This window comes from Schistocerca gregaria, chromosome 7 (assembly GCF_023897955.1).
Source record: "Schistocerca gregaria isolate iqSchGreg1 chromosome 7, iqSchGreg1.2, whole genome shotgun sequence".
In the NCBI taxonomy this organism is placed as follows: domain Eukaryota; kingdom Metazoa; phylum Arthropoda; class Insecta; order Orthoptera; family Acrididae; genus Schistocerca; species Schistocerca gregaria.
In genome coordinates, this window is record NC_064926.1 from 199109795 (window position 1) to 199127485 (window position 17691).

Consider the following 17691-nt stretch of genomic DNA (forward strand, 5'->3'; position numbering starts at 1 on the left):
AATGTCTTTGGCACCCATCCATTGTACTGGTCACCAAGTTCAATTTTAAAGTAAGCATGGTAAGCTTTTTCCTCAAAGTCTGCTTAAGCGTTGTACTCTGAAGAGCCAAAGAAACTGGTACATCTGCCTTATATCATGTAGGCCCCCCATGAGAATGCACAAGTGCCGCAACACGGCGTGGCATGGACTCTACTGATGTCTGAAGTAGTGCTGGAGGAAACTGTCACCAAGAAACACGCAGGGCTGCAAAAGTAACAGGGTTGGAGATCTCTACTAAACAGCATGTTGCAAGGCATCCCAGACATGCTCAATAATGTTCTTGTCAGGGGAGTTTGGTGGCCAGTGAAAGTGTTTAAACTCAGAAGAGTGTTTCAGGAGCCATTCTGGACATGTGGGTTGTCGCATTGTCCTGCTGGAATTGCCTAAGTCTGTCAAAGTGCGCAATAGACATGAACGGATGCAGGTGATCAGACAGGATGCTTACATACGTGTCACCTGTCAGAGTCTTATCTGGACTTATCAGGGGTCCTTTATCACTCGAACTGTTCACACCCCACACCATTAAAGGGCCTCCACCAGCTCCAACAGCCCCCTGCTGACATGCAGGGTCGATGGATTCATGAGACTGTCTCCATACTTGTACACATCCATGTCCATCCAATCGATACAATTTGAAACGAGACTCGTCCGACTAGGCAACATGTTGCCAGTCATCAATAGACCAATGTTGGTGTTGGCGGGCGCAGGTGGGGCATACTGCTTTGTGTCCTGCAGTCATCAAGGGTACACAAGTGGGCCTTCGGCTCCGAAAGTCCATATCGCTGATGTTTCATTGAGTGGATTAGCATTGAAATCTGCAGCAATTTGCAGAAGGGTTGCACTTCTGTCACGATGAATAATTTTCTTCAATCGTCATTGGTCCCATTCTTCCAGGATCTTTTTCCAGCCACAGCACTCTCGAAGATTTGATGTTTTACCAGATTCCTAATATTCATGGTACACTATTGAAATGGTCGTACAGGAATATCCCCACTTCATCACTAGCTTGGAGATGCTGTGTCTCATCGCTCGTGCGCCGACTATAATACTGAGTTCAAACTCGCCTAAATCTTGATAACTTGCCATTATAGCAGCAGTAACCGATTTAACAACTGTGGCAGATACCTGTTGTCTTATATAGGCACTGCCAAACACAGCACCATATTCTGCTTGTTTACATATCTCTGTATTTGAAAACACATGTGTGTAACCGTTTCTTTGGCATTTCCGTGTATAATTTCTTCAAATATAACAGAAAACATTTGGGTTGTTCACATGCTTGTATGCAGACATTGTTGTTAACTACAAACATTAGTTGAACTGTTTTATTAACTCTGTCTTAAATACGCAGGATGATCACTATGTAGCACTGGAAATGCAGGCCTGTCAAACACCACTTTCAAGGTCACACAATAACAGCTAGTATCAACAAGTGTAACGGACTAAAGGTATACAGGACCGTATTGACAAATTTCCTTCCAACAATATGCATAACCTGCAGGCATAGCAACATATAATTTAAGTGAAACTGTGGCAAAGCTTTACATGACAGGAGAAAACTGAAAGCAGATTTGGAATGAGCATAAAGATTTGAGGTACTATCACATAATTTCCAGTCATCCGATACAATGCAAACTAGTGTTATCTCAGTCAGCTACTGGGTGCTGAATCTTAAAACCAGAATATGGATGAGGGACCATTTGAGACAACTTAAGCTAGGTAGTAACAGTGATGATGCAAAAGAGAAATCAACAGAATGGTTGTGACGTGTACTTTAAGTGGCACTAATACAAGGATAGAGCCCGGCACGTTACATGTGGTGCCCCGGGTGAGGAAATCGAACTTATGAACTTTAAGATTATATTTGGAAGACCGACTACGAGTGAGAGTGAAATCAGTGGCAACATCGGCAGAAGTGAGAACCATGCACGTATAACTACATCCGACACAGTTTAAAGATATCCGCAACAGTAGCAGCCAACCAATGCAACTAGTCTGCAGCAGCAGCGGCCATGATGGAAGCAGCAGCCAATTCACGGAAGCCAGACATAGCTGACCAGGGTCAGTGACAGCAGGTGCCGAATGCGAATCGGAGCAGCTTGTCAGATTGCGAGTTTTCAACAGCAGCAGCAGTAGCAGACCACGGACATCAAACAAGACACCGGCTGACGACCGACGGAGAAGACACGCGGAACTTTAAGGTATCATATTAGCAGTATATATATATATATATATTGTAACTTTTGTCTAAATGGAAAGTGAGGAAAACAAATCAATAGAGACTGAGCGAGTGGAAAACAGTGACATAGCAAGTGGAATGAAAGGGAGTGACACTTTAGGAGATAGAAGAGTTGAAGTATTAGAATTCACAGATGATAGTGGGTATAGGTCAGAATTAAATTCGATCATAACTGACTGGCCGCCATGGTGTCTTGTACAAGCTCCGCTTGACCCAGGGATGGCTGTGTGAAGGTATGCCGAAGCATGATGGAGCCACTGCCAGATTGTCTCCATCCCACAGTGTAAATATCAAAGAGCTGTTCACCTGGAAGATGACGTACTTGGGTCCTCCCATCGGCACAATGAAAAAGATATCGGGACTCAGACCATGCAGCGGGCTGCCACTGCACCAATGCAACATGTCCATTTCTATCATAGTAGTTGATGTGGTGTTAACATTGGCGTATGCATGGGGGGTCGTCTGCCGAGGCCCATCGTTAGGAGTGTTCAGTGCACTGTATATTCAGACAACTTCTACTCTGACTGGCATTAAAGTCTGATGTTAGTTCCACCACAGTTGACTACCTGCCAGCAAAAACGTTGTAATCCTCACTTTAAGAAACTGGTTTGTCACGTATAAAAGTTGTATGTGCCAAGAGTAAGGCATGTATGATATGCTGACAAACGTATACTTCATGCGCCATTTTTCGTTTGTTTCTTACTCGTCGCGAGGCGCTTGGATGCAGAAATGTTATAAATGTGGAGTAGGAACATTGTGACGTTAGTTCAGAGCATGTGCGAAGATATAAATACAGGACAGAAACAGAAAATTAATTATAGTGAATTGAAGAGGAATGCGAAGAAACACAAATGGAATTTGGTGCAACCATATTTGGCCCACAATAGCAAACCTGTGCCTGGGAAAATCACAGCTGAACAGGTGGGTGCATAAACATTGTATGCTAATCTAACAATATTTCTGTGAAATGGGAGATTCCATACGTTATTCGCAAACATTATATTGTAATGCGCTGTCATAGCCTTCACCTTAGACGTTAATGTGGTCAACTATACTTACCATTACATCGTGCTCCTTTTATAGGTCGCTACCTGCAAATGTAGATACCAGTGTAAAACACTAAAAATGAAGGACAACAGAGAGCTGTTTCAAGAATTCTACGCTTTAGACTATAATGCAAAAACCAGACATTTGGCTTCATCACGCATTGAAATGGTATAGAGGATTACAGCTAGACGTGTACAAATGCTCCAAGGAAAGATGAATTGTGGCGTGCCGATGGAAAAGACAGAAGGGATAAGCATGTGAATCGTCCAAGTAAGCTGCAGGACAGCTTGAAGGACGTGATAAGAAACCACAATGAGAAGCTACCAAAACAAGAAAGCCACTACAAGACATAAGAACGAAAAGCTCTGCCTAAGATCAGATTTGAATATTTCTAAACTTTGCCAGCTCTTTAAAGAGGATAATCCAACAGTACAGTGCAGTGAAAGAGCTTACAGAGATATTTTCAGGGGACAATATAATTTTCGCTTTGGAGTACCACGTTCAGATTCACGTGAGTATTGTGACAGACTGTTCCTGCTGTTAGTTAACAGTAAAAAAGAAACCGAGAAAGACAATAGATGAAGAAAGCAAACTGCGCCATTTACATGTGGAAGCAGTGTATTTAATGCTGGAGAAGGATACAGCAAAAGCTACAGCAAACGAAACCTATGTTGTGATATGCACCAACCTCCAACAGGGGCTGTATTGTCCTACCCTTACCCATTCTGCAGTTTTCTATCAACATCAGATGTCAACCTACAATCAGGCAATACATAACGTTGGTGACAATAAGGTGTGGATGTGTGTATGGCTTGAAACTGTTGCTAAGCAGGGATCAGCGGAAATTACTTTGTGCCTTCTGAAGTACGTAACATCTACATTTTCAGTACTAAACCTGTGTGAAAAAAGAACTTCAGTGGTGTGGTCAGATTAATGCACAGGACAGAACAATAGCTGGAAAACTATTGTTTTGCATCAATATCTTCTGAACATGAAGTATTTCACCTCTGTGGAGTAAAAGTTTCTTATCACAGGACACAGCTTTTTGCCTTGCGACATGGATTTCGCATTAATTGAGAGAAATAAGAAAAACTGCTCTGTATATGAACCATCTGAATGGGTTCAGGTAGTAGCTACTGCACAACCAAACAACTCGTTTCTGGTTTGTTACATGGAGCAGGACAATTTTATTGATTTAAGCGGTATTGCAAAGCACGTCCGCAAAGATCCAAAATGCAAAATAATGGATTATGTTTGGATGAAAATATCTTCAGACTCTCCAACAGTACTTCAGTGCTGAAAGAGCAGTAACTACATGCAGCCTTGGTACTCAGCAAACTTAGCAAAACACTCCAGGGGTAAAGATAGTATTACAGTTCTGCTGGTGGTGTTGAGCTTGAATGACCTACCTAGACTTTATGGTGAGCCATTGCCTCTCTGCAAAAAAAGAAATCTAATCTGCTAGACATGTGTAGATATATTCCTGAAAAATACCAAGAGTTTTATGAGAACCTAAAGATAAAGTGATAGTGCCATGGGTCACACAAAACATACGTTTGCAACAATACATTTTGTGTGCCGTGAATAATAGTGTTACACAGTGGGAACTATTAATAATATTTCGTTTACACTCTGTGTGCAGTATCCATTCTGTTTCATTATATTCTTGTGAAATGAAAATGTGAACATTTATCACTGCAAACCCTTCTTTTCTAACAATATTTCCACCTTCAGTCAAACACCCAGAAGTTCCAACATTGTATAATGCAAATTGCATTTATGCCTAATCAGAATAAAACCAATAAACAATAGTAGTGGTTAAATAATACCAGTGGTATAAACGGGGTAACCCACAAAAGTGTGCTACTCTCGTTAGAGTTACAACATTTTTGCATGGATGCCGAATGGAAATCTGTAATATCTTTCTTTTCAGGTCACATACCGCCACAACTTGTACACATTAATCAGTAATGGACTCCTTTCAAGTAATTGTGAATGCTATTTCTGCCATTCGTAAGCCTATTGCATAGGTAATGGTTTTTCACGCCTCCTGTTCAATTTGTATTTTGAGGGTTACAACATTTTGCTGGCAGGTATTCAGTTTGCTGCCTGTCCTGTTTTACCAGTATGCCCAGTCAACTACGTCAGAAATCTGTAATGAGGGGGTGGGGGTGGGTGGGTGGGGGTGGGGAGTGACCACCCAACTCCACGGTGTCTGGACATGGTTTCACCTCAGTTTCGCCACGTACTGAATTTCTTTAATACCCGACAAGTTGTGCTGTTTCCAAAATGCTCTTGCCGAACCTCTGGACCATTACAATCTGCCCTTGGTCAAACTCAGTACATTGTGTGCATTTCCCATTCTACACATGAAAGGCACTCATCTATACTACGTACACCGTGTGTGTGAGAGAGACTAGCAGCCATTCCTTGCCAGGTGGTAATGCTGTTACCAGGATAATATTAGGTCAGTGGTCATAATGTTGTGGCTGATCAGTGCATGCGGTCATGGTGCTTTAAGCAAGTTATTAAAGATTAGAGCTAGCTTGTAATGCCATGTGGCTCTGTCAGATTATTGTATTGATCCAAAATTGTGTTTACATAACCTGCAAGTATTAAAATGCTACTTTATCTTAAAGTGTATTTCCTGTTAAAAAAATTTTGTTGGGCACTCCCGGACATAATGTTTTTTATGATAAGTTATTATTGGTTCTTAAACTCGCCTAACACGAAACACTTCAATGGGGCACTGATCCACCGTTGTCGTGGTTTCGTTACTAATTTTAAATTTTTGCCTCTTCTTGAACAACCTCAACCCACAGTCATTCAGAGAAGCAGTCAGAATTTTAACTAATCACACAGCATACAGCCATCACCAGATTGTGATACATAATTAGAATTTCCAAAAATTCTATCAGTTCCCATCTTTAGTTGTGCTGCTTCCCAATCCAGGACAATTAAAAAACTTGCAACACTACATTCCATCAGCTGTTATTACCACATTCCTGATAAGCGAGGTTGACACTGAGCAGCACTGGACTACCTATTAGATATGTACCATGTCATGAAGGATGAACACACAGAACATTGCAAAAATTTTAACATTTGCTTTACCTGTAGCAGTTTTTTTAAAATGTTTCATGAATTTTACAATTACACTGTAAACAGAGGAGCTAACTTGGTAGCAAATTCAGCATACAACCTGATAGGAATTCCATCGGGCCCAGGAGTTTAAGATGCCTCATAAAAACATTTGTTTTTCATTTCACAATGATTACTATGCATTGAAAAGTGTTACATATTAACACAAAACTGTTTCTTGTATTTTGTGGGTCCACCTTGGCTCTCATAACCCAGTTTGACATAGATCAAATCAGCTTCCTGCACTTCTCCATAGAAACTTCATTCTACAGCATATGGACTGGCAATCTAAAGTCATACAAGTTCCTGAGGTTTGCATTTGACAAGACAGTTGTCCATGGTGTGCCACAAGTTTTCAATTGAACTGAGATCAGAGCTACCTGGCAGCCGTGGAAGCAGCTCAATGTCTCTATTCCAAGGCCATTCCTTTGTTACAAAAGATCTGTGACATGGCACATCTCTTTCTGAAAAAACAAGCTGTCACCTCCCAAACTGATTCCGAATGTGTAAAACATGAGTGTGTTGCCAAAATAAATTTAAAGCAGGATATTAAAAATGCCAGAAAAAATTGGCCATTTTAAGTACCAAGAAACCCTAAAAATAGGTAATACAAAAGTATATTAAAAACAAAGATTCCAAGACTTACCAAGCGGGAAAGCGCCGGCAGACAGGCACAATGAACACACACACACACACACACACACACACACACACACACACACAGAATTACTAGCTTTCGCAACCGATGGTTGCTTCTTCAGGAAGGAGTGAGTGTGTGTGTGTGTGTGTGTGTGTGTGTGTGTGTGTGTGTGTGTGTGTGTGTGTGTGTGTGTGTGGGCGCGCGGAAGTCTTTCCGCTCCTGGGATTGGAATGACTCCTTACCCTCTCCCTTAAAACCCACATCCTTTAGTCTTTCCCTCTCCTTCCTGAAGAAGCAACCATCGGTTGCGAAAGCTAGTAATTGTGTGTGTGTGTGTGTGTGTGTGTGTGTGTGTGTGTGTGTGTGTGTGTGTGTGTGGTTCATTGTGCCTGTCTGCCGGCGCTTTCCCGCTTCGTAAGTCTTGGAATCTTTGTTTTCAATATATTTTTCCCATGTGGAAGTTTCTTTCTATTTTATTGACATCATCAGTAATACAAAAGTAATTTTCTTGTAATGTGCAGTAGTCCTATGATGATCCACTTTTGAGCTAGACCACTCCCTACATCAAAATTAAGTGATGGTCGTGTCATTTTTGAAAATAATATTTTTTCTCTCAAAACATTTAACTATGAACACAGAATAAAACAAATTTGATAAGATGTAAGTTTATGGGCAGCACTGAGGTAAGTGCTGTTAGATGGTGGTCTTAGTTTTTTCCAGCACTATATGAATTCCAAATGAAACTTTCCTGGTCTGTCTTCTCAGTGTAATACCTTGTTAACATCATACAAATACAATAAAAATCTATAAAAAAAATGGTATTCCATGTTAGAGATTCCGATGTTCTCAACTTCACACAATAAAACATAACATATGACCAAGGAGGTACTTTTTATTTACAGGATGTGATTTTTTCCTCAAATGGTGCTCCATCACAAACTGCCAGTAACAGCACATACAAAATACAGTATTTCTGCTTTTTGAAATTATTGGTTAAGATATAGACATTTTCAGGCTTATCCTACAACTTATGCTAACTGAGTACATGAACAAAACACACCAGTCTTTTTTTACTGAATTATATCTTCTGGTGTTCACAGCAACATGATGCAATAGTAATAGAACACTGAAATAAAAAAAAAACATTTTTCACATACTGATTATCCATCTTTTTCAATTTTACTTAAAAGCATCTGTATGCGACCTGCCATAACAGGTTGACCACGTGCAGTTTTTAAGGACAGTTTTTTAAAATTTTCGGTGCGTTTATTTTTGTACTGTTTTAATCTTTCCTGTTTCTGCATCAACTGTTGCTCTACCATTTTCACCTTAGCCTCTTTTTCTCGTTGTTTCTCCTCAAATGTTTGTAATGCTCGTTTAAAGGCACTTGCTTTATGCTTCTTTAGAGATAGAGTACTTGAGTCCCTGAAACAATCATTATTACAATAAATCAGTACTCCTGTACAATGGTAAGGCCTTTTGTTTTACAAAAGGTGACAGTGCAACAAAGAATGGGGTGAAAAGGGGTGAGGGAGGGAGATGACAGGTGGTGGGGTGGAAGGAGGGAGGGAGAGCTAGCTACCCCTCAACAGAACAAGTGTTATCACAATGCAAATGAAAAAACAATCTGGAAAAGTAAATAAAAGTATACACCCCCCCCACCCACCCACACACACACACACACACACACACACACACACACACACACACACACACACAAACACACACAAACACACAAAAAAGGCGGCTCACACACATATACTCCTATTCTGGATGAGACACACAGTTCTGCTCATGATTTCCATGTGAATGGTCCCTAAGAAGGCAGGTGCCCAGCAGTGCATTTAGACATACATGCCTGTCACTACACATTTTTGGCATGCTGCTGTTGTGCACACTCCTGCAGATTCTTCTCTTCAGTAACCTACAGTATATACCATAATTATAGCGGATTGCCACTACTGGACCAAGGATTTTGTGACAATCTATGTTTGAAGGACAAATGTATGTGGAGAGACACATCGTAACATAAATAAAAGGAAGTGAAGAATGTTTGTGACAGTAAGCAAAGTGGCAGATCTTTCAATGACATTTATCGACAAGGTTTGAGGTACTACAATTTGCTTTTTTTGCTGTGGAACAAAAGTTGCAAAGTGCAACTTTGACTAAAATAGATGTTTCTGTGGGTATGAATAAGTTGTTAATGACAGGATTATGTGAATGGAACTGACCAAAAGGTTACTAGTTTTGGTGGTAGTCAATACAATGACAACGTGAACAAGTTAGAAAACTTCTGTTACCCTCCCTTCCAATACAAAATGTGTCTTATAAACTTCTGAACTGTCTTTTACTCTTACAGTTTGATATCTCGACACAGTAGAATGTAAGCTACTGTTCCACCATTCACCCTCACATAATGTATAGTTCATGACTATTCAACACTGAAGCAGAAATGTAGCCTTTACACACACACACACACACACACACACACACACACACACACACACACACACACACACACACACACACACACACAAAATAATTATGCAGCACACAGATCAAAATGACAATTTATCTGATAAACTGCATTGTTTGTATATTTATAGACAAGGGGAACACACACGGACAATTACTTTCTCCTAGACTTTTATTGTGCCTAACTGCGACTCATCATCTCTACTATATGGTGAGTAGCAACTATTCTTTTCATAATAGTGTCAATGTTATATGCTGTAGTCTATATAGCGTGGGTGGTTGTTCTTGTCTTCAGTCCGAAACAAGAATAACTACAATGGGATGCATTTATAATTTTGTGTTAAGACTGTACAGTGCTTATGTGTAGTTTAGTTTTGAGTCCTCATGGTTTGGCCCTGTTTTTCTTTTGCAGAATTTTATAGAGATGTATTAATGTTACGACATATTTTGTCACCAAAGATATCAGTTTGTGTGTATTGTTTTCTGTGGTTTAGGTGATTTGAGCAATCATTCTTTGTTTACTGATATAGATGATAAATTAGTAAAATGTATCAAATATAGTTAGGATAAAATCCTATGTATTTTTTAAGAAGCTGCTCCATCTTTGGATGAAGACTTTTGTAAAATTTTCCTTTTTTTGTCTGTTTGGATCTTTTCTTCATGACAGTAAAGATTTCTATTTCCTCAAGCATTATTTTTCTTTATCAGCTATGTATAGAATGGATGTGCCATTGTGATGTGTGTCATCTTGTGACACTGTTCTCTTAGATGTGTACTGAATGCTGATGGGTTACTTCCACTGTGCATGTATTCTTACAATCTTGGTTTCAGATTCCTTCCTGTTTTCCCGTCGTATATTTTACACAGTTTTTACATTTTAATTTATAAACTCCAGATACAAAAAAATGTGTGTCGTTCTAGTGAAAGGTACATGCATGCTCTTATTGTGTTCTCTGATCTGAAAGATTTTTAACATATTGACTGCTGTGTTGTCGGCAGTGGCCAAAGCAGATAGCACTGCTCCGCCTAATGGCAATCAACATGTAAATTTTTCTTTTTGCAGGACATGCTGGATTTTGTCCGATATTTGACCGCACTATGGTAAGACAATGTATTTGTCTTTTTAATTTTCGCTAATTAGGTGTAATTTTTACTTATATTACACTATGATGATTGTTTACAACAAATACATAAATTTCTACACAGCTAAACACTGTCTCCAGCTTGTAAGTTTCATGATAGGTCTAAGTCCAGGTTTGAAATTCAGTCACATGCTTCTGCAGACAAATTGCAAAGGTCTTCCACTGCCCCTTCAAAAGCTCTGAGAGAACATTGAAATGTTATGTACTAGTTGCTGCTCACCGACAGTCAGATTCAGGAGGACACTTCCAGCCCCATTGGGACAGGAAAGCTCCAAGTCTGCCACAATCAGTTCTGTTCCGATTCAGTATGAATCAGTTTTCAGCTTAGATGAAAACTTGGTGATTACTCACAGGGACTGTTGACTGGTTAACGATTGCTCCTGCAATTGACTGCTCCAGGTTTGCATGCGTGCGTCAATTCCAATTGATGTCCCACTGCAGCTGATATCTTCAGTTCTCCCCCTGTCCCCCCTTACACTATCTGGATCGTGCAGTGATTAACACGACTGACCAGTAAGCAGCCATATTTAGGTGGAGCCCACACGAGTTGGTTGGTTGGTTGGTTTAAAAGAGGGGGGGAAGGGACCAAACTGCGAGGTCATTGGTCCCTTGTTCCTAATAAAACAATGCCACAAGTGTGAGAATAAAATAGACGACACATATAACACAAAACAGAAAGAAAGGAAAGAACACAAGAACAAAGCCAAGGAAACAAACACAAAAAGAAACAAAAGAGGAGAAGAGAAAAACAGATGCAAGAAACAGTTAGAAGAGAGTAAAGCAAGGAAGCAGATTACAGTGGCTGGCTGACCACGAGAATAAAAATGAAAAGCCAGCTACTCTGCAACACATTAAAACCTCCACCCTAAATGAACTAGGGTGGAGGACACAGAGGGACAAAGGACATGTGCTAAAACTTAAATCAAATGATAAAACCCACCCTCACGTATAAAACGTAAAACTAAATCAGACAATGAGGCGTTGTCAGATAAAATGAGCGGCAACGAGTCAGGTAACAAGATTTCATTGCGGTTGAGCACAACAGAATATGGGCCACTGTCAACCGGGTGCAGCACAGACACTGAGGTGGGTCTTCACAGTGCAGGAGTAAGTGTGGCCAATGTGGAGACGGCAAAGAACAACCGATTCCCTGCGAGAGGCCCGCATAAAAGACTTGCGCACGTTCTTGGTCTCCTTAATGACACGCAGTCTGTTGTGCGTACTGTTATGTCATTATGTCTCCCGAAGCCGAAAATCCCTGCGGCGTAAGTGAGGTTCAGAGATGCCCATTTCCAGAAGTGGTATTTACATAGCCTGTTTGGCCAGCCTGTTGGCAAGTTCGTTGCCTGGGATGCCAACGTGTCCTGGGGTCCACACAAACACCACTGAAAGACAGGACCAGTCCAGGGGACAGATGGACTCGGGGACGGAGACCACCGAAGGATGGCGAGGGTAGCACTGGTCGATAGCTTGTAGGCTGCTCAAGGAGTCTGTACACAGAAGAAACAATTCCTCGGGGCTCGGACGGATATACTGAAGTGCACGAGATATGGCCACCATCTCTGCAGTGTATACACTGCAGCCATCGGGCAAGGAATGCTGTTCAATATGGCCTCTGTGGACAAGGGTGTCACAAACATTACCATCAGCCATCGGTGTAAACCACTTCAGAGCTCCGGAACACTTTAAGAATCGAGAGGAAGTGACAGTGGGGAGCTGCAGGGTTAACGGAGTCCTTAGGGTTATGCAAAAAGTCCAGGCGAAGCTTTGGCATACAGCTACACCACGGAGGTGTACGTGAATGGACCTCTAAGAGGGGTCGTACAGGCAAGGACTCCGGTTCAGACATAAGTAATCTCATGTGAACGACAATCATTAGCCGTGACCTGGGCCACTTATGTGGGGGGTGAACCGCTGTGGTTGGGAAAAGATGAAATGTACACCTTGCTGCTCTAAACTGGTGCACAGCTCACTGTCTGACTGCAAAAGAAGGTTCTGTGAAATATGATACCGTGGAACACATTTAAGCTCTTATGGGGCGTGATGGTTACAGTAACATCCCCTAGCTTGTCACAAGCAAGTAACTCCAGTGACTGGGCAGAGGATGCTGTTTTGATGAAGACTGACCCAGATCTCATTTTGGACAAACTCTCCACCTCCCCAAACTTGTTTTCTAAATGTTCAATAAAAAACAGGCTTCATTGTCATGAAAGATTCTCCATCAGCTCTCAAAAATACAAGGTATCAGGGCAAATAACATCTGCTGCCATCCTTAGCATAACGTTCCTCACACGGTGAGGGACTGCAATGCAACGATGAGGAAATGGGCTAAAGATCTCAATGCACAATGGACATGATGCACCATGCAAGGCACTCTCCCCCAATTAGCTCTCTCTTTGGGAAAATCTTGAAGAAAAGAGGTCAAACCCTACAGGGGACCATCACTTAAAGGCTGAAACGTGTGAAACTTGTTTTAGTCGCCTCTTACGACAGGCAGGAATACCTCAGGCCTATTCTTACTCCCAGACCCGCCGGAGCTCACGCTACAAGGCATCTGGCTTGGAACTATTTTTTTAAATTAACTGATTTGCAACATTACCCTGTTTCACTGAGGTGCCAACTGCAGCTCAAATTGCTGTTGCAGACAAAGTACAGTGGGCAACAGCAATACGCTAACTACAACAGTGTTCCTCCTGGGCAGAGTCATACGGCCGTCAAGCGCCTGCCCGGTCTTCTCGTGAGCACCGTTTTTCGGAGCACTGCTGCCAACAATCGTGTACAGTGGGTACGTTTCTGCCGAGTCTATCTGCAATATCATGGACAATCAGCCAGCTTCTCGTAGTCTTATTACACAATTATGTTCAAACCCAGTGAGCTGTTGATAATGGCATCTTCTAGTGTTAAAGGCATTCTTTTCTATCATCATCTAACTATGCCCTAACACAAAGGTATCTAACAATCAACAGTTACAGAGCATATTTAAAGCATACATGATTTGCATCCTCAGAGGCACTACTAGCACCACTCTTCTGTGGATGGTGCATAATTTGAATGTATGTTATCTTTCAGATGTAGAAACATACCTACCAACTTTCATTTATCTCGCGCAACTACTTCTTGGTGTTGGGAATCTATCAGCGTAAATTAAGGGAAAGTAGAACTAGACTAGTTCCATCTGTCACCTAGGACTTATACCTGTGAGTAATTTTTGCACCAGTTGCCAGTTGATGCTCCGATTAAGTATGTTGAATGGCTGGAAAGAGACCAAAGATTTTCAGATAACGCCATCACTGCCAATGAGACATGGTTTTCTGGGTACAACCCAGAAACGAATTGACAAAGGTCAGAGTGGCACACTCCCATGTCTCCCAAGCCAAAAACAGCAAGAAAGGGGAAATAAAAAATGAAAACCATGATAGCATAAAGCTTGATCCATTCAGAGTTTGTATGGCAAGGAACAACTGAATGCAGTCTACCTCAAAGCATTAAAAAATTACTAGCAGATCACACAAAGGACATGCCCACTTCAATGTGGATGCTGCATCAGGAAAATGCACTGTGCCACGCCACTATTGATTTGTGAGTTCTTAGCAAAGTGCAACTTGTCGATGCTGCCGCAGCCGCCGTACAGTCTCGATACAGCACCATCAGTCTCCTTCCTGCTTCCATGAATTAAAACCAAGGTAAAGGGGCATCACTTTGATACCACTGACAACATCCAAAAGTCAAAATACATGCCATAAAAAAAATTCCTTTCACCACTTTCCAGGAAGCATACCAGGTATGGGGGAATTGCTTGAAACAGTATAACGCTGCTCAAGGCAGCTACTTTGAATAATTTTAATATATTGTACAATTTGGATCAATAAATTTTGGACTTCTTTATGATCACACCTTTAATACTAATGGAGTTCTAGCTTGCCTGCAAAACACCTTCCCAAAGGTAAGAAAGTGCCTGCCAGAGTACAGACAAGCCAATGACAAAATTCAAAGGGAGATCTGCTCTAAAATAATACCTACCAATCAAGCCAATAAAGTGAGCCATAAAATTTTAGTAATGTTTTGACACTAACTGCAAACATCTATGATCTCAATGTATATGCAGGGAAACAAACAAGGCAATGTCTTCCAGTGACAAACACCCTAGGGGGGAAAGGGTTGTTTTGGTTCTGGCAGAAAAAAATCAAAACTGCATGTGTCACATTTGTTTTTGACAGATTTTTTACTAGTGTCAAGTTGCTCAATACCACCAGATTTCCATCAATGGGTACAGCTATTCATTCCATAAAAGATGTGCTGAAATTTCAAGGGAAATTTCAAAGAGATTTTTTTTTTTTTTTTACAAACCATCATGAAACAATAACAACTAGATGGCAAGACTAAAGAAGTTATTGTTCATTGGAGTTGTCACGATGCTACAGTATAGAAAGCCATCGCAAACAAAGATGGAAGCAAGCTGGAGGTAGCTTGCGCAGGTATAATTTGTCTCTACAACAATTACACGCGCTGGTGGAACTCCCGACAAATGCTCAAGAAAATGTGAAACAATGTATTTTATAAGTTACATGTGCTTTCTGCTGTGAACACATGGATTTTGCATAAGGAAAATACAAGGTGAGAACTCAAATCACTGTAATTTGCCGTTTCACTTGCCAAAAAACTGGTGGCGGCAGGAAAACTAAACAGCCATGTCAAATGAAAGATTTACAGAGACAAGTCATCAAAAACAGCAAAGCTAATTCTAAATGTAGATGGCCACTTGCCAATGTCTCAAATACCTTTTTGCAAAAAAGGTTTGACATCCTATGACACAAATTCATTGCAACCTTTTCCTACATTCATTTGCTATAAACTTTATAAAAATAAAACTTTCGCACATTCAGTCATTTCCCCTCTTGTCATGTCTAGATAACCAGTGGGACATCTATGTCCCAACCCTCAAAATTTCCCTCTCCCACAACAAATACGTATGATTGTGCATAGCTGACTTACCATTCACATGAAGAAAGTAACACGGAAACAACAAAAACAATAAATGGTAGTGTAAGGGTTAAGGTCTGTAACCCAACTACCATGCCCGCCCCCCCCCCCCCCCCCCAGTGACTACGAATTGGTCTGCACACTATTACCATAGGAGTGATCACTTCATACACAAATCAGGCATTTCATCAGGTGATAGTACAAATGTTGAAAGAGTTGAAAATAACAAGAATGTAACAAATATTCATGAAATATGACAACAGCATAACTGATACTCCCATGATTAACTACGGGCTAAGGAGCATGAATGGAAAAAAAAAATTATAGACTGTGAGGTATATTAAATGCATCACACCTGTTAGCTGTTTGTGAAGAGACTCCCGGGACCTTGTCATCGCTGCTTCGGTGGTTTCGACGCTTATCGGCCGGATGGACGTAATTTTTCCCAGGATCTTCTTTTCGAAGTTGTTTATAGTACTTCCGTAAGGCTGTCTTCTGTCTCTTCTCTTCCCACTTCTCGACTACAGATTAAATTATTTTAAGGCGATACAACCTACATGTTCACGGGGCGGAACAAAAGCAGCTATCTTACATTTCTCAAGACCTTGCTGTTAGAACATTACGACCCAACTAACTTACCTTTAAGTTTCTTGTTGAAGGTTTCTTGTCGCCATTTGTTTTTCATGTACTTTTTAATATCACCCTTTCGACGACACTCACTTTCGGGAGCAGATGATTCCACGTTTTGCCTCATGATTCTGAGGACTATGAAATATATTTTCACTTCAATTCAGATATACACTCTATGAAGCATAGTGTGCTCATATTAGGTTCCGCTGCCACGCCTTTGCAGTTGTTACTTGTAACTGAAAACCTGCCATACTTCACTCACACTAGTTCACTTGTAAACACCACGGATAACCACGTGTTTAAAACCAAAGTTAATCAACATCTGCCCGCGATAGGATGGTCCACGGCCGCCAGGCGGCCGTGGATAGTCGCCCGGCGGTTTAAATTTGATGCACGTAATTTTTCATTGGAAAAAGTTTGCCCACGACTAAAAACATTAAGACAGTACGAAAGCATTGAATACTAATAGCGTACCTGGAATTAAATTTTCGATCAGCGACATACTAAAAAAAAAATCAAAGAAGTGAGAAACATTAATTGAAAAAAATGTTTCAACGCCAATGTATAAATAAATAAATAAAATTTAAATAGAAAGATTAAGAGTTTGACCGTCTTTTTTTTAGGCTGAGCTACTTGTCAATATACACTCTTTAATGATTTTTATATAAATGATTAGTCGATCATTAGCTATTAATATAATAGGCGAATGCATTTATACCGCGGTCTCCTCGTTGAAGGAGGTCGTGTTTGTACTCATAAGCAGAGGCACTATACACAGTACGAGCAGTTCCCGGGGAAATCCACAGAAACCATTCCATGAAGTAGTATTCTGTTCCATAAAATGTCACATTTTGGCAGGTCTGAACTAACTGCGAATGACCGTCTATTTCTATTTAGTTCTCGCCATACTATGTTGATGAGAGACAAATGACAGCAAGGACAAGAATGATGGAAAACTGGGCTTCATGACGAACTCCTCCGCCAATGTGGAACAACAGGGAGAAACCAGAAAAATCTGTAACTGAGCCAGTGAGAGATTGCTTAGGTTACAAGTCCCGCATATTCACCATCTTGCTACTTCCCTTGATATCCTCGCACCCGCTGTCATATACACACATACTTCGCCTGTCTGGAAAATGAAGCTGATTTTTTTTATAAAAAAGCAATATTTTTATAAATCAAACTATATGTATTGCTTTAGAAAAGCATGTTTGTTTAAGCCAAATATAAATTATTTATATTATCTTATACACACACGCGAACCTGGTTTAAATGTAAATGTTACGAGACATAGGAATAAAATTCTCCGTAATACATGATTCATCATTCGGGAGAAACTTGCATCAACTTCTTTTCAG

General features: G+C 40.7%; 1 protein-coding gene across 1 annotated transcript; it reads right to left on the reverse strand.

Moving 5' to 3' along the window:
- Positions 1–7980: 7980 nt before the first annotated feature.
- LOC126281927 (uncharacterized) lies at positions 7981–17673 on the reverse strand. Its single transcript, XM_049981261.1, has 3 exons — positions 16343–17673; positions 16059–16224; positions 7981–8531 (listed from the first exon to the last, which is right to left on the reverse strand). Exons 1-3 carry the CDS (start codon positions 16455–16457, stop codon positions 8267–8269), a joined length of 546 nt encoding a protein of 181 aa, XP_049837218.1. The 5' UTR covers positions 16458–17673; the 3' UTR covers positions 7981–8266.
- Positions 17674–17691: the final 18 nt, after the last annotated feature.